Raw genomic sequence first — 16,537 nt, 5'->3', positions numbered from 1 at the left:
AATTAAAAAAACTTATATTTGACTTTTTAAATTTTTTTTTTACTCAACCATCATGAATGTGAAGGTGATAACTGGCTTACGAGTAAACTATGTTAGATTTCAGGACACCTGATGAAATTGAAGCCACGTCAAATTTGTTAAATTTAGGGAGTTTCTTTTTTCACCCCACAATTATTTCAAAAGTATATTTCAGACAAGCATAATTTTTTTCTCTTCTGGAAGTATACTTTCAGATACTTTGTGATTTTTTTACTTTCATATACTTTGTGATTTTAGTACATTGAACAAGTAGGGAGGCTTCTTACCATTTATGGATAATTCTTGTCCACACCAAAGTATAAGAAACTTATTGTCAAAAAAGAAAAAGGATTTAAGAAACCAATAAGCTCTTTGAATAGATCCCTGTTGTTAGGGGTTGTTAATGCATGACTATAGTAATAGCAGCTGCATAAACTGAATTACATTATTTCAACCAACTGTGAACAATACAAGTGTCAATTTGTTTAAGGAGCCAGATGGCTTCAAATGGGGATGCATGAAGTCATGGAGAAGTTGGAAATGCACGAGAGAACTGCTCACTAATATAACAAAATAAAAGAAAAAGAAATAAACCAACTCCCAGCTGTTTGAGAACAACAGTGTACACATATTGAGTCAAAAAAGTAAGGTTAATATCTCAATTAGACAGTTCACACGGTTGCTTCTCCAAATTATGGACATTATTTGTTATGTTTGTGTCTTTTTGCCCGTGAAGCCAAAGGAGTTAAGACTCAAAAGAGCACATTTGGACCATACCGAAAGTCATAGTATATTTATCTGGCAGCTGCACTATTCAATAAAATGTGATTCTGAAAGTAACTGCCCCAATCAGTTAAAGTTAGGTCAACTCGAGGAAAGTAGTGCAAATTAGTGTTCAGGTCGCGAGGGGAGTCTAAAATATCGGGTGACCATCATATTGAATTAAGAACGGTCATACAAATGAGTTAGACATCACATATTTATTTACCTTTAAAATAGTAACTATATGACTTCTCTTATATATGGACCTTGATTTTTTACAGTAAAATTATCATATAGTAGTTACATGCGATAATCAATCTCGGTCATTGACTTGATAATTGAGATTGAACAGTTCGAATCACACAATCAGTAAATTAATGTTAAACGAGTTCGACCATTTGATTTGAGATTGGACGGTCGAGATCTTTGCGTGACAACAATTACAGCAGACAAATCCCACTTATATAATGTTTAACACGCACTTTTCAATCTAAGACTCTTACTCATATTTGAAACACCAACAACTAAAATCAATTTGTACATATCCTCATTAGTTACTTACTAGTTTACAAAGGGAGATTGTCATAGTATATAAATAATTTGTTGAAATTCAGATTTTAATGACTAGTCCTACATTAGTAGTTCCAAATGTATAAGATAAATGATTCATACATCCAATGTCTAAAGTTCTGGATCATTTACATTAAATTGTTAACAACAATAAATGAATGTTTTGCATTTGTACTTTTTTGTACTATGGTGAGGAAAATTCTAAGCATTCTTTCCCCATATTTTGTTGTTTAGCATGTTCCTTCCCAATATTGATTTTCATAAAAGTAGACCATAGCAATAAAATCATCAAGGTGACAAGTAATTATTCACCACACAAAAAAATAAAATAAAATGATACTAGTAGTATACAATACATAATTGGAGTTCTACACTTTGATATAAAGCTATGACTTTAAATGTTACTTTAATGGAATACACGTGAATGTAAAAAATGTCATTGCCAACTTTTTCCTACCTCTAACCATATAAATTACAATCATGCTTCTTGAAAAAAAAATTGGGGCTCTTAGAAGTCATACCATACATTCTAGACTCCCCAGTGTCCCACAAAAATATCATTTTATTCCCTCATTTTTTCATAACATATTTTATGGCAGCTTGCTCTTTTAAGCATTAGTTGGTTTAGAAATGTTCCCTATAGTGCATGTTAGTGGCAAGGAAATGACAATGGGTGATAGTGAGAATGAGAATGGAAAAATCATTGGGAAGTGGAACAAACATGTGCATGTTTTTGGTGAGAGGCTAAGGAAAGTTCCTAGTTTGGTTTGGAAGACTACATGGAATGTTGGTTATGAAGATCCAAGAAGAGTGATTCATGCATTCAAAGTTGGTTTGTCTCTCACTTTAGCTTCTTTGTTGTATTTGTTGGAGCCACTTTACCATGAGATTGGGCAAAGTGCAATTTGGGCTGTCATGACTGTGGTTGTTGTGCTTGAGTTCACTTCTGGCAAGTTTCTCTCTTAAATCTCAATTTAGACCTTTTTTGAATAAACACTTATTATATAAATGCTTATGTTAGTTATGTATAAGCTATTTTCGTATGAAAGGGTAAAATAAAGTCAAACTGTTTTCACACGCTATCTGGGAGAGGTTATGAAAAGAAGCTGTTGTGAACATGTCATAAGCTGTTTCTAACACTCTAACAAGTGTTTATGTCAGTAGATAAGCTTAAATAAAGTTATCAAAGCAGGGTTAAACAATCCTTCTGCATGAACATGTGTGTGTATGTGCGCGCATGCATGTTCATGTTCTAGTGGTATATGTTTCAACTTGAAGACTTACATTTTTCAAAAACAATTTTTTGGTTGCAGGGGCAACTTTATGCAAAGGGCTTAACAGAGCATTGGGGACACTGTTAGCTGGATTATTGGCATTCATTGTTAGCTATATTGCAACTGCATCATCTGATCGGATCTTTCAAGCTGTTATCATTGGAGCCGCAATTTTTTTTATAGGTACATTACTCCGCAGTTAGTATTAAGTTTTTATATTAGGTCTAATACATTCTTACAAAACCGGATTGTAAGTTGACAGATGTAACTATTCTAGGTCATATCTTTATCCTATGTGGGACTTGAGTTTTTTCTCAATATACTCCGTCTCTTTAACTCCTTCAACCCCTTTAACCCGTATAACTATTTGAGCTACTAAACTCGCATGATGACATAAATCTCAATCTCATAGATATGATTTACAATTTCAACTTATCTATAGTAATCAGGCTAGGACCTTTTAGTGACTCTGCCAAAGTTAAGAAATAGTAACAAAAGACAGGTTTGTGAGGACTAAACATTATTCTTAATATGTGGTTTTCTGCGGATTTGTTATTGCAGGAGGTTTATCTACTTATATGAGATTCATTCCCTATATAAAGAAGAACTATGACTATGGTCTAGTTATATTTCTCATGACATTTAACTTGATTGCTTTGTCAAGCTACCGTGTCGACAGTGTGTTGAAGATAGCACACGAACGCTTATCCTCCATTGCTATAGGTTGTGCCATTTGCCTTATAATGAGTCTATTGATGTTTCCAAATTGGTCAGGAGAAGACCTGCACAATTCTACTGCTTTCAAGCTTGAAGGCCTTGCCAAATCTATAGAGGGTATATGCAAACTCTTTAATTACATTTAGTAACATTGTCACAAAATTCTATTTGCTTTTATCTATGTAGCATCGACACTTCAAATTGAAGACATGTATGATGTCATACACCGATACAACACCATCACATGCAGGTTACATTCAATTGCTTACTTTTCTTAATTTTTGTTGATGTCTACGTGTTAGTGTCAGTGTTGTATCCGGTGTTCTTATCTGCGTCAGTGCTTCATATACTTTAACAAGATAAGTCTTGGTATTTTATAATCCATATTTATTTTTACGACATGCAAAGCAAATTATCATAATTTTCATACCTTGTGAATTTTACCTTGTAAACCTAAATCAACACATAGTCAAGGTAAAATCTTGCAGCTTGTGTCAATGTATATTTTTATGGAGAAGTTGATACCAACGGAGATAACAAATCGTCTGAAGATCCCATATACAAAGGTTATAAAAATGTTTTGGATTCAAAATCCATTGATGAAACACTGGTTAGTCTCCATGTCTCATCTCTAAGTTCATTTTAATTAATACACTATGAAAAAGATCTTATACTGCGCGTTTTTTTTTATTGGCCAGGCATTGCATGCAAGTTGGGAGCCAAGGCATTCTTGTCACAGATTTCCATGGCAGCAGTATGTAAAAGTTGGAGCCATTCTTCGCCAATTCGGCTACACCGTGGTAGCTCTACATGGTTGTTTGAGATCAGAAATTCAGGTAAATCGAGATTTTTTCGTACATTTAAACAATCTAGTCCCTAAAGTTGTGTCGTTGGTTTAGTTTTCGGAATCACTAATAATTATTTCAATTAAAACTAGCGTTTATTTTCATTATTAATTTGGAATTTTGATTTTAGACGCCAAGATCAGTCAGAGCCATGTTCAAGGATCCATGCATAAGGCTTGCAGCAGAAGTATCAAAAGTACTAATAGAACTTTCCAACAGTATAAGAAACCGTCGCCATTGCTCCCCTGAAATACTCTCTGATCATCTTCATGAAGCCTTGCAGGATCTCAACACTGCCATAAAATCTCAACCTCGTCTCTTCTTAGGCCCGAAACACAAACACAACCATGCAAACAACATGCTCAAAATAGCTGCTGCACAAGTTGAACAAGGTAGACAAGGAAAAACCTCAGGATTCTCGTTATCGAGTGTTAAAACTGATTCTTCTGCATTGTTTGAATGGAAAACCAAAAGAGATTCATTAATGCAGTTGAAGGAAAACGAAAGAAAGTCTTTGAGACCTCAATTGAGTAAAATTGCAATCACTAGTCTTGAATTCTCTGAGGCACTTCCTTTTGCTGCTTTTGCATCTTTGCTTGTGGAAACAGTTGCAAAATTGGATCTTGTGATCGAGGAAGTTGAAGAACTTGGGAGATTAGCTTGCTTTAAAGAGTTTACACCTGGTGATGAGATTGTTGTGACTTGTGAGGAACCACGGGTTGATGTTTCGCGCAACAACTTACCTTCTCATGGAATGGAATAGACCAATTAAGTGATCGAGACAAAACCTTTATGGTCTGTTATTTGATGAATGATTGTGACGAATAGTATTAAACATGAATTATTTGAGTATGTTTTAAACTAGTTATTTATTAATTATTATTAATACTCAGTAGAAATATTTCCTATGATCAATTTACTCAATAGGAATATATATATAATAAACCCTCATCCATTATATAAGCTATTTTTATGAAACCACACATACAATGACTGATATAAACCAAATTCGGACAAAATCTATAAAAGTGATGCCATCCGAGAAACCTACACAACATAATAAATTACAAATCAAGTAAGTCAAGAGAAATTTAAGGACATAATAGTTTATGTCTAGTGCAAACGATGGGATTGTACTCATCGATCATTATGCATCGCTCAAAGACAGACATTAAAAGGCGTTGTCTCAGAGATCCCTTTTGTTTGACTGCAAATTGGAGCTTGATCCCAACTTAAACATCTTTTTACTTGTAATGCAAGAAAAGAAGGAGAATGTTATTCTTATTCCTTTTTTCTTTTCAGAATTGATTTGGGTTTGTGAATGAATGAATTTGATCATAGCATTCATAAGGCAAGTCCATGAAGCTTCCTTGTCCTAAGTAAGGTGACACGCAACCAATTCGACTAAGAGCATCAGAAAATTCAATTTCTGCATTAAAATTTGAGTAGGATGAACAAGGTGAAATTTCGGTATGTTCAAATGACTGCCAAGGTGTCATTGTACTCGATAAGTCATGTTGCTGTTGAAAACATCCCTCAACATCTTGTACTTGAATTTGAGAGTATTCCTGCTAATTGTAATAGGAAAATTGTAAGAAAAAATAAACATCCCTAGCTAATATCTACCTATTAGTCTCAATTCTCAAATTTTGCTTTCTTTTTATAATAGTACCTTTGAAGAATCGAGAATCATGTCAGGAGAGAGCCAGAAGGTTGAAGGATTGGTATCAGAGGAAACTTGGTCAAATCCAGCCATATTAGGCAAATTGCATGGGAAATCAATAGGACTTGAAAAGTGACTCTCATTACCACTGCACAGCTGACTTGCCTGACAAGAAACCTCATTCCCTTCGGTGGAAATGGAATTGTTCCCGTCATTAGCTCTAACCCTCTTTCCTCCTTGTCCTCGGGAATCATTTTCCTTCTCATTCTTTTTAATAACTCGGCACAAAGCAAAAACACCCTACAACAATGATCGGTAAGAATTGATTCTGTAAAATTGATTTGATTGAAATTGAGTTTTAGGGTGAAGTAACGTGTTTGAATTTTTTTATATGAAAATAAGTTTAGTTATAAATTCAATATAAGGTTTTCAACCAAATATTTTTGAGAGATGGTTTATGCTGTAAAACCAAACACACATTTAAGAGAGTTTTACCTCTGATCCTTGGCTAGGATCATCGTTGAGGCGATATTCATGCATGATCCAGTTGGTTCGATCACCTAAAGGAGCCCTTCCACAATAGAAAACCAGGGTCTTGCGGTAACCTGTGACAGTCTCAGTGGAAATGAATGGACTGGGCTCACACACAACCTTCCTGTCTTTTCCAGTGGCTTTCCAGTAGCCAGCTTTGGTGGCTCTATTTGTCCTTGATCCATTTGGGTACTTGCGATCTCGTGGACAGAAGAAAAACCATTCCATGTCTCTTTTCGGTAGAAAAGACTTCTCTGCATGAATTCCAAACAACCACAAATTAAACTTCCCTTAAATTTCCTTAGTAGTTAGCACAAAACAAGCAAGTCCGACTCTAAAGTAAACAAATTAATAAACACACACAAGAACATACACATTAATCACTGAAAATTCGGCTAATAGTGTCTACGTTTCTGACTACAAAGTGGGTTGATTTAGTTTTTCTATTATTCAATTTTAAGTTTATCCCTAAACGCGCTTTGCCCCTCACACCCTTAACCCTCATAATCATTGTGCTTTCAGCTCCATTCGCTCTGCTACAATAAGTTCAAGCTTCTACCTACCACACTTATAAGTGAATATGAGTCATACTCAACAAAACACTTTTCTTTTCATTTTTTCAAACCTTTGACTAAAAAATCCAATTGAACCGGCTTTTACAGCCTAAAAGTTTTCAAATATTAATCAATAAAAAAGAAAAGTAAAAAAACAAAATGCTGCTTTCTACTTTCTAGAATTCATATATAAAGTCTTAGTTCACACTCTAACATGATTTTTTTTTAAAAGTAGTATACTATACACATGTTATGCAACCATGCAACCGATCGACATGTGAAATTGAAGATGACCTACCAGGCAACTCCCATGGATCAAATTTGTAGAAATCAATCACAGGTATAACTTCAAGCTCAATTTCAAGTCCCTCAACTTTTCTCTTTAGGTAATACCCTATCAGTTCTTCATCGGTTGGATGGAATCGAAAACCCGGAGGCAGTGAAGTCCCTCCCATTCTATCTATCTTTCTATGTTCCTTACTACTAAAGCAAACAAAAAAACAAAAGTGAAAAATATTCTAGACACAATGTGTTAAGTACCAAGAGTACTATACCTATCCATAATCTGAAAAATCCAAAAATAAAAACTTTTGTCTACAATATAATTTTTATCAAGAGTTAAATGACACTTCAACAGTGTACATCCATTATGTTCAAGAATCATTGTATTAAAACAAATTCAAGTGCTCCTATTATTATGAACCTATCAAACCTCACAAGAAAAAAATGAACCAAACTAAGGACTGTAACACTCTAACTAACTCAACTAGAAACTTTGAGAGAATTTGCAAAAGTAAAGGCTTTACAAAGGACATAGGAGAGAAAGAAGAGAGAGTGGAGGGAAAGAATTTGGAGAGTGATTGTGTGGTATATATAGCATAGGCCATAGGGAACAAATAGTCCAAAATTATACACAAACACCGAAAGTTTGAGATATTAGATTGCTTGTCCCAAGAGGACCCAAAATTCCAAAGCAAAATGGCCCACCACTTTCAAACTTTAAAGCTCTTTTGTGTTCACACTTACAAAAAGTTCAAGTTTACCTCCAAATTATTTGTGACCGTTATTTGTTGCTTTTTTTCCCCTTCCTTTTTCCAAGAGGCATGGGATACTTTCTCTAAACTTGAGTTGAACAAGTCTCACGTTAAATGCGAGATGACATAAAATATATTTATAAGTGGGAGCGATTCTTACTTTACCAGTTGATTTTATATGGTTAGTTAGACTCAACTCGAAATGTAAGATGATATTAGAGTTTTTTTAAGATTTTAGATCCGTTGGACAACCTGCTATAAAGTTTCTAGGCGTGAGGGTGTGCTAAGAGCATGAATATAAATGGTGGTGGTATGATACTCAATGGATTCAACAACTCAAAATTAAGTTTTATTGATATAACATGAAAACAATAGACTTGGACATTCTTTTGATCTCTATTTTGTCTCATTCAGGGGATGACGAAATATAAGTTTAAGTGAAAAATAACCTAGAAATGTGTTGCAACAAATTTGCTTGTAAATAATTTGTCAAATGAAACAAAATCGTACATTTATAAGGTTACCAATAGAAATATAGAAATATTGATTGATTAGTAAGTAAGTTACCACATTCTTAGAAATATTGATTGATAGTTAGCTTGTTGATTTTTTTGATTAAGTATTTTAGTGACTAGAATTTCACCTTTGAGAGTAGAGTGTCTGAGATTTGAACTCTGACTTCTGTTTATAAAATGTAATGTCTCTACCAACTGAGCTAAGATCACAAAGACAGCTTGTTGATTCTTTACTAGCTCTATCTATGAAGCATAAAAAAAATTCTCTCTATCAAGCTCTCAAACTTTATATTTCCTGTGATTTGCAACCGTCACCTTATCAAGGAAAAACATTATTATCTATGACTCTGCTTACATTTTTTAACTCTTATGAGTTATGACTATGATACATGTATAAAGCAAGTTAATTTACTCACTAAACACCTACAAATTTCTTGTAAGGAAACAACGGTTAATTGTGGAATATGGGATTCCTCAAGTTTTTTCCATGTCATCCTGAGTCAGATTGAACACTTTACCTTATTTATTTATTGAGGTGATTGTGTCATCAAGCGGGTCCACTCCAACCTTCACAAAAGGAAAATCTCAAAAAGTGTTTAATGAGTTTTTAGAGGTTCCTTTCTTGTCATGAATTCACATTGAGATGTTAAACTTAAAGCAATCAAGTTTAAACTCCTATCCTATTTGTGGGACTTGTTGCTGATCAGTAAAGAAAGTTGTTTTGAGTAATTAGTGGAATGTTTTTCACATATATATGAGAGCAAAAGGACAAAAAATTAAAATTAAAGCTTGCTTTAACACCTCACTGTGTTACTTCATTATTAGCTTTGTGTTGTGGGATATACTTGCCACTTAATTACCCCTTAACCACTAGTCTACTAGTAAACTTTACTAAGTAAAGTATTCATTTGTGGAAGCTTGGAATATTTGCCCATATTAAATGTTATAATTCCAGTGATATATAAATAGGGTTAAAGTTTACGGTCTGAACCATCCAAGTTAAAATCAGACGGTCTAAATTTTATGGTTAAATATTAATTGTTTATAAATTTAAAATTTAGACCATCTAATTAAAATCAGACGATCCATATATAATCGATCACAATGTAGTCATAATCTTCCAAGAACTAAAAGTGTAGACAAAAGCTTTTGCTTTTCAACAGTACTTGGAAATGGGAGAAAGTAGAAGGACCCAAAGCACTACAAATTATTTTCTCATTATCAATTACTAATAAGCACTAAGTTATTGGTTGTTTGAACATGGGTCAATTTTCCCTTGCTTATGTGGGTTGGTAGTTACACTAGGCAAAGCAGCAATCAAAGAGGGTGACAATGTGACATAAATGTCCCTTGCCACATTTTTAGAAGATAAAAAGGTAAAAGGAGTGTCATTGTGTTCCCTTTGTTTAGTTTCTATTTTCATATTGATGATGCGATTTTTATTTTGTCTTTTCTTGTATAGCTCTAGTTTCTTAACCCATTAAAATTTTGCATTCACATTAGAATATGGAGGAAACGAATTAAAAATTAAAAGAATGGCAATGATGGTTTCATCAACAATAGAAACAGAATTGTTGACACATGTTCTAAGATGATATTGCTAGATTTGATCCATAATAAGTGTTCTAAAATGCTTGTTATCATTTTTCTATGTCATATGTAGACAACTATTGTTACAACCAACACCTTGACCCGTTGGAGTAACCTTTCCTAAAACTAAGGGTCAACCTGATTTGATTCTCATGGAGTTAAAATAACTATATTAATCGATCTTTATTTAATCTTTGTGTAAGCAAAGATCGATTTTACATTATCAACATGCGAACACTTTGAAATTTGTATCTTAGAATGTCAACATGGGAGCCTGTGGGTAGAAAACAATGTTAAGACAACTATTGTTAGTCTAAAAAAAACATTTACAAAACCTAAATTATTGCAATGTTTTTGTTGCAAGTTTGTCGTGCTCAATTTATTACAATTTTAATCCTCACTTAGCAAGACCTTATCTCGTGGTAATAAACTAAGTGAAGATATCAAATCTTTGATTTACAAAGTTTAGGTATGTAAATTCGTGTATGTTATTATAATAATATTGAGTTTGAAGAATGTTTATTTGATTTGACTTGACAATTTTTTTTACTGTACTAATATAGTAGTAGAATACTAGTAGTACTTGGCCAAGTCGAAACTAGTTAAATATTATTAACTCAATCACTCTTGAAAGTACTTAAATGTCAACTATTATCTCCCCTGATAGCATACGTCCTTTGATGTGAAGATGCAACAAACAAGTTATTTAGTGTCATTGTAATCTCGCTCGATGATAGGTAAAAGTTTGAGGTCTTCTTGTGTCACCTCTCAACAAAGGCGCTGATCAGGATTGGGACCAGAAACGAGTAATCGATGGTGGAGAGGTCGGCCAACCCAATGCTTGCCATTTTTTGTAAGAAATCAATCTTCATTTGGAGCGTAGAACATTTTGACCTTTCTCCCGTAATTAACAGGGGTAAGAGTCTCATGAACCTATAAAGGAAGAAGAAAAAATACATACCTAATTAAATAAGTTAGAATTAAATGAACAATCAAATACAAAATTTAATCAAATTATAAAAATTAAATTTGTGACTTATCTGGCCGTCGAAGATATGTCGGACAATATGGTATGCCTACAACAAGAGCACACTCTTGTTTGACGGCCCTCCTTGAAATTCATCTGACTCGGGCTGAGAAAATGTAAATTCAGCGGCCTTAATCTTCAGGTCCTCCTCCTCCCCACCAACATCCACCATATTTCCTTCCTCTTGCTCAGCAACCTGCTCATCCACCTCAAGCTCATATATAACCTTATTCTAAACGCGTTGTTCGAGCTCCTGTTGTCATGTCTTTTCCCTGTCACCGTGAAGACGCAATGGCCGATGGGTCCTTATTTCCTTTAACACGCTTCAAAGCAAGCTCCATTTTTGAAAAAAATATCAAACAACACCAGAACAGTTTCAAAACAAACATCAAACAACATTACAATAATTTCAACGGCTTAAAAAAATTCATCATCGGTCAAATCCGTTACTTAGGTAACGAATGCAGTTTGATACTTAAGTAGCAGATTATACTAATACAAAAAAAAACCCGCAAAAAACATTAAAAAAAATAGAATAAATGTGACCAAATGTGCACTAACCTCATGGTTAAAGTTGGTTTTGAGTAGCTTTCGCCCACAAATGCAAAGAACTCGTTAGATTTGAAAATGAAGTTATGATGTAGGGTTTGAAACTGGGTGTAAAACTTTCTTGGAAAAGTTGAGAGGTTTTTTTTGAAAGTAATGGAATTTGGGGGTAAGGAGGTGGAGTCCCTTATATACGTTATACTAATTCTCTACCTAAGTAGCATACACTTTTACTCAGATCGCTATTTAAATAGCAGATAACAAACAAAATTCAATTTTTTTAAGGGTCTCTGGAGGACGTGAAATCTTAATTTAAATATTTCTACACATCTGCTTTCTAGGTAGTGAAATCAATTTAGTCAAAAAAAATAAAATAAAGGTAGTGAAATCAATTTGCTAGTTAAGTAATATTTTGAAACTTTCACAGGGTGCGCCAGAAATATAAGGAGTACCAAAAGAAACTGTCCAACACCGAAAACGTTTTTTCTAAGCCCATTGCATGAAATTTACAAATGTTTTTGCAATGGTTGTTCTTCCCTACACCCCCATTTCTACCATCTACACCATTCTCTATTTTGAGCTAAGAGTATGATTGAAGAAGCAAAGTAGTAGTAACTGAACAAGAAACAATGAGTGGCATAGCGTTGACACCCACAGCTTTCAATCCCATAATCCCATCTTCATCTTCTTCTTCTTCATCTCTCAAATCTCACAAATTCATCAAAACAAGAACCAAACTCACACAATTCAACAACAACGCTATTTCAATTTCCTCAGACCCATTCCTTCTCAACCTCGCAGAAACATTAGAAGATTCCATCCCTACACCACAACCTCTCCAGAATCTTCGAGAAGCTTCCTCAGAATCACTTCTCTCAACTCCATGGCCTTCTCGAAGAGACGAACCCTTTCGTTTCACAGACCTTTCCTTCCTTCGCTCTTCCCATATCCTACCCGCCCCAATCCCAACCACAACCACCACCACCGTTACGCCGCCATTCTCCGATGATGATGATAAATTCCCTTGCCACATCAGCTTCATCGACGGTCATTTCATAAACTCAATGTCGAAAAATTTGGAATTTCCAGATGGGGTTTACGTTGGTAGTTTATTGAATTTGAGTGGTAAAGTTGCTGAAAGGGTTTTAGAATTGGTTTCTGGATTGGACGGTGGTGATTTGTTTTGGTCGATTAATGGTATGGCTGCACCTGATTTGATGGTGGTTTATGTGCCCGAGGGTGTTCGAGTTGAAAATCCGGTTCATTTGGGTTATTTATCCTTGCTGGGTAGTAAGGATGGTTCCAAAGATTTGTATATTTCGAATCCGAGGGTTTTGGTTGTGGTGGAGAAAGGTGGAGAGGTTGATATAGTTGAAGAGTTTTCTAATGATGAAGAGAATGAGAATGAGTTTTATTGGAGTAATGCTGTTTTGGAGGTTGTGATTGGGGAAGGTGGTAAGGTTAGGCATTCTTATATTCAGACTCAGTCATTGCTTGCTGCACATATCAAATGGACTTCCGTTCGTCAGGTTAATCATCGCCTTTTTCGATTAATTCATTCTTGAAATTATCAATTTTTATGCCTGTTTAGTGTTTGTTTATTTGTTTGGATTAGATTAGAGTACAAAAAATGTGATTTTTAATGGACTTGATTTGAGTTTAATTGAGTTTGAAGTTGAGTATGAATTTATTGTTGATGGAATGAAGAGGTTATGTAACTTATGTTAGAATACCAAACTTGTTAGTAAAGGAAAGAGATAAGTAAGTGCACAGAAGAACATAAACATTGATCTCGGAATTCGGCCAATTGTGCCAATGACTACATCTCGGATAGTAGAGGAGCTGCTGTAGTTTTTTTTTTTTTCTTGGTCAAGTAGCCTAGTTGTCAAAATTTCACCCCTTAAGGTGAATAAGCAGGGAATCTCGGGTTCGAACCCCGGCCCCTGCAGATTTCAATGTGCCTACTAATTGAGCTATGCTCACAGGGAGAACTATTGTAGTTTTTCGATTATGCAATTCTCAGTGTTATAGAGTGTAATGCAATGCTTAAATATTACTGTTCGTTTTCAAGATTACCTTGCAATGTTCGTAGCACTTTCATCTCTACCTGCTCTGCTATGCTCGAATTATCACTGAATATCAGTCACACACAATAGGTAACTACTACATGGACCAAATCAAAATAATGGAATCACTTGCAAAAGAATTTATCTTTAGTACCTGATAGAAGTATTTCCATCATTTGTCATTACTTATATTGCCTTTATAATCTATTGACCTCAAAAAAGTTATTTTATATTGAGCTTTGCTATTTAGTGTAAAAGTTTTACACAGTCTTTTGATGAAGATAATGGCTAACTATACACGGAAGGGCAGTGTAAATGATTACTAGTGAGGATAGAAAAAGTAACTGTATAAAAATAACCTCTTCTTGCATTTCTTGTGCTGATTGTTTTTCTAGCAACCAACATTTTCCTTTTATATTTTTGAGAAGTTATGCAAGAGAGGATACGTTGAATAAATTTGACATGATTGGTTTGCAATTCTTTGCAGGAGTCATCTAGTACATATGAGCTTACAGAGGTAAGCACAGGAGGCAAACTAGGAAGGCACAATCTTCATATCAAACAACTAGGTCCAGACACGGTGACAGAGTTATCTACTCTACACTTGTCTGTTGGTAATCAAACACAGGATCTTCACAGTAGTCTTGTATTGGATCATCCAAGGGGTTTTTCCCGTCAGCTTCATAAGTGCATCGTAACTCATTCACAGGGACAAGCAGTTTTTGATGGAAACGTTAAGGTTAACAGGTAATTCTTATTTTGAACAACCATACATGAGTCAATTTAGGACAAGTTTGGATTAGTTTCTAATATCTCATAAAAGCGTCTCCATTCAAATAAGAATATAATTTCCATTTATGAAGAAGCCCTTAGAAGCGTATAGATATTTAATTTATGAAGAAGTTAACTGGAAGAGTTTATGAAACAATTGATATGCTGAAACTAATTTTAACTTGCGTGAAAAGTTATTGTAAATTATATCCAGACCACCTTTTTAATGTTTATGTAAGAATATGGTTTTTTGTGTCAAGAATGTCATATTATATGCATGCTTTACTTTTACTCTTCCAATTTCATATGTGATTGAGCTATTGTGTTTCTGATGCTGATCGAAGAAGTTGCTGCATTAAAATCTAATGAGATCGAGTTGTTTTAAATATTTATTTATTGAGCTAAAACAGGTGGTGATTGTTTACAACGTCTTGTATTTCATCACATGTCACTTTATATCAGTAATACACTATCCTTGTGTAGGTATGCTCAGCAGACAGATGCAGGACAATTAACAAGAAGCCTTCTTCTTGAACCTCGTGCAACTGTAAATGTTAAACCAAATCTCCAAATCATCGCTGATGATGTAAAGTGTTCCCATGGAGCTGCAATAAGTGACTTGGAACAGAGCCAACTCCTGTATTTCCAAGCACGTGGCATTGATTCAGCAACAGCTAGAAGGGTTCTAATTTTTGCCTTTGGAGGGGAAGTGATAGATAAGTTTCCTTATTCTTCTGTTAGAGATAGAGTACGAAGTCAGATTAAAAGTTTATTGGATCCATCTCCTAAATTAGCACCATTATAGGTATGTGCCAAATGTTAACACATAATATTAGGTTGCTTGGTAAAAATATATATCGAAATGAAAAATATATTTTTACTTGTCATGGTTTTTAACCAATTCCTACAAAATGAAGTGTCTACTCCGACACTTATTTAACAATTGGTGCTTTCATCCCCTTGTACTTGTTGTATTTATGATATTTTTTTTTTTTGTTTTATTTGCAATTTGCAAAATACATTTATCAGGTGAGTAAAAAATCCACAGTTAAAAACATTTACTTCGCCGCCCTAAGTTCACCCATGGTTGTATTGGCATCACTAATAAGCAGGGAGTTGGGGCATGGTTGGTTTGCACTATGCTTGCTATTTTTGTGCTGTGTACCTCAATGAACAGAATGTGTACGCGTTTTTGTATGTAGTCCGCATACCTCAATGAACAGACTGTGTTCGACGATGTAAGCTTAACATTTCTATTTTTTTAGTATAGAAAAGTAGTGAGTAGTAATTGGGCATTTCACCGGAAAGCACTCATTTCACATATTTGACTTGTGAGTATGGATCAAATTTTACACACTTGAAAACTCGTCAACTGTAATTCCTGCAAAACTTTAAAAATATTATGACAACCAGCAAACACACACCAATCCGATCGTTTGCTTTCTTATTGAATACTAATAAGATCAGTTTCTTGATTTCTCAAGTTAGAGTACATGAAAAAAATATATTATTGACATTTTCTGTGAGTAATATACTAATATTGCATTTGAAGTTTAAAGTTTTCACGCATGTTTCGCTGAGTGTTGCTAAAGCGAAATGATGATGGTTACGAAGCAATGTCTCACGACAAAAAAAAGACTAATATAGATTAGGAAAATGGTATTCAAAAAGGTATAAAAGTATTGTTGTATCCGTAAAAAAAAAAGTATTGTTTTAAAGAGAGGAAAATATCATTACTTTTGTCTTGTATTGAAACTGAGATTTTTCTCTAAACAATCACTTCGATGCCTCAAAATCATCCTTATATCCCCTAAATCATGGTTTTGCAACAATAAGCTTTTCCTTCTGCCAAGTGCTAACTACATATTTTTAATCAATGTTGGGTTCAACTTTCAAATCAAAAAAATTCTTCTAATTAATAGAAAGAATGGAGAATACATCCCTAGCAAAAATCTGCTTTATAATTAAATTTTTAATGAAAAAATCCCAACACTAAAAAGAATTAGCTGTGGATAATAACCTCTAATATGGACCCTCTTTTTTAGGGTGCATCG

The 16,537-nt window shown here is 34.3% G+C and overlaps 3 protein-coding genes across 5 annotated transcripts; 2 read left to right on the top strand and 1 right to left on the bottom strand.

Annotated features, from left to right (window-relative positions):
* The first annotated feature begins 1,856 nt into the window (after positions 1 to 1,856).
* Positions 1,857 to 5,047, top strand: LOC123909428 (aluminum-activated malate transporter 12-like). The gene is made up of 6 exons (XM_045960258.1): positions 1,857 to 2,299; positions 2,664 to 2,807; positions 3,186 to 3,458; positions 3,830 to 3,951; positions 4,040 to 4,177; positions 4,317 to 5,047. Exons 1-6 carry the CDS (start codon positions 1,981 to 1,983, stop codon positions 4,947 to 4,949), a joined length of 1,629 nt encoding a protein of 542 aa, XP_045816214.1. The 5' UTR covers positions 1,857 to 1,980; the 3' UTR covers positions 4,950 to 5,047.
* Positions 5,048 to 5,101: 54 nt separating this feature from the next.
* Positions 5,102 to 7,777, bottom strand: LOC123909429 (NAC domain-containing protein 71-like). Of its 2 annotated transcripts, none has more exons than XM_045960260.1 (4): positions 7,233 to 7,777; positions 6,345 to 6,634; positions 5,859 to 6,149; positions 5,102 to 5,754 (listed from the first exon to the last, which is right to left on the bottom strand). In XM_045960260.1, the coding sequence occupies exons 1-4, from the start codon at positions 7,387 to 7,389 to the stop codon at positions 5,485 to 5,487; spliced, it is 1,008 nt and encodes a 335-aa protein (XP_045816216.1). In that variant the 5' UTR covers positions 7,390 to 7,777; the 3' UTR covers positions 5,102 to 5,484. The 2 variants fall into 2 exon arrangements, with proteins under 2 accessions (XP_045816216.1, XP_045816217.1); XM_045960261.1 differs by lacking the exon at positions 7,233 to 7,777 and adding an exon at positions 6,754 to 6,981.
* Positions 7,778 to 12,187: 4,410 nt separating this feature from the next.
* On the top strand, positions 12,188 to 15,790 carry LOC123908615 (protein ABCI7, chloroplastic-like). Of its 2 annotated transcripts, XM_045959301.1 has the most exons (4): positions 12,229 to 13,175; positions 14,200 to 14,459; positions 14,967 to 15,288; positions 15,513 to 15,790. In XM_045959301.1, exons 1-3 carry the CDS (start codon positions 12,276 to 12,278, stop codon positions 15,286 to 15,288), a joined length of 1,482 nt encoding a protein of 493 aa, XP_045815257.1. In that variant the 5' UTR covers positions 12,229 to 12,275; the 3' UTR covers positions 15,513 to 15,790. The 2 variants fall into 2 exon arrangements, with proteins under 2 accessions (XP_045815258.1, XP_045815257.1); XM_045959302.1 differs by having other exon boundaries at positions 12,188 to 13,175; positions 14,967 to 15,790.
* The last annotated feature ends 747 nt before the right edge of the window (positions 15,791 to 16,537 follow it).

Source organism: Trifolium pratense, linkage group LG2 (assembly GCF_020283565.1).
Source record: "Trifolium pratense cultivar HEN17-A07 linkage group LG2, ARS_RC_1.1, whole genome shotgun sequence".
Taxonomy (NCBI): Eukaryota; Viridiplantae; Streptophyta; class Magnoliopsida; order Fabales; family Fabaceae; genus Trifolium; species Trifolium pratense.
The sequence above is the reverse complement of the archived record's forward strand: the minus strand, read 5'-3'. Positions and strand labels throughout refer to the sequence as shown.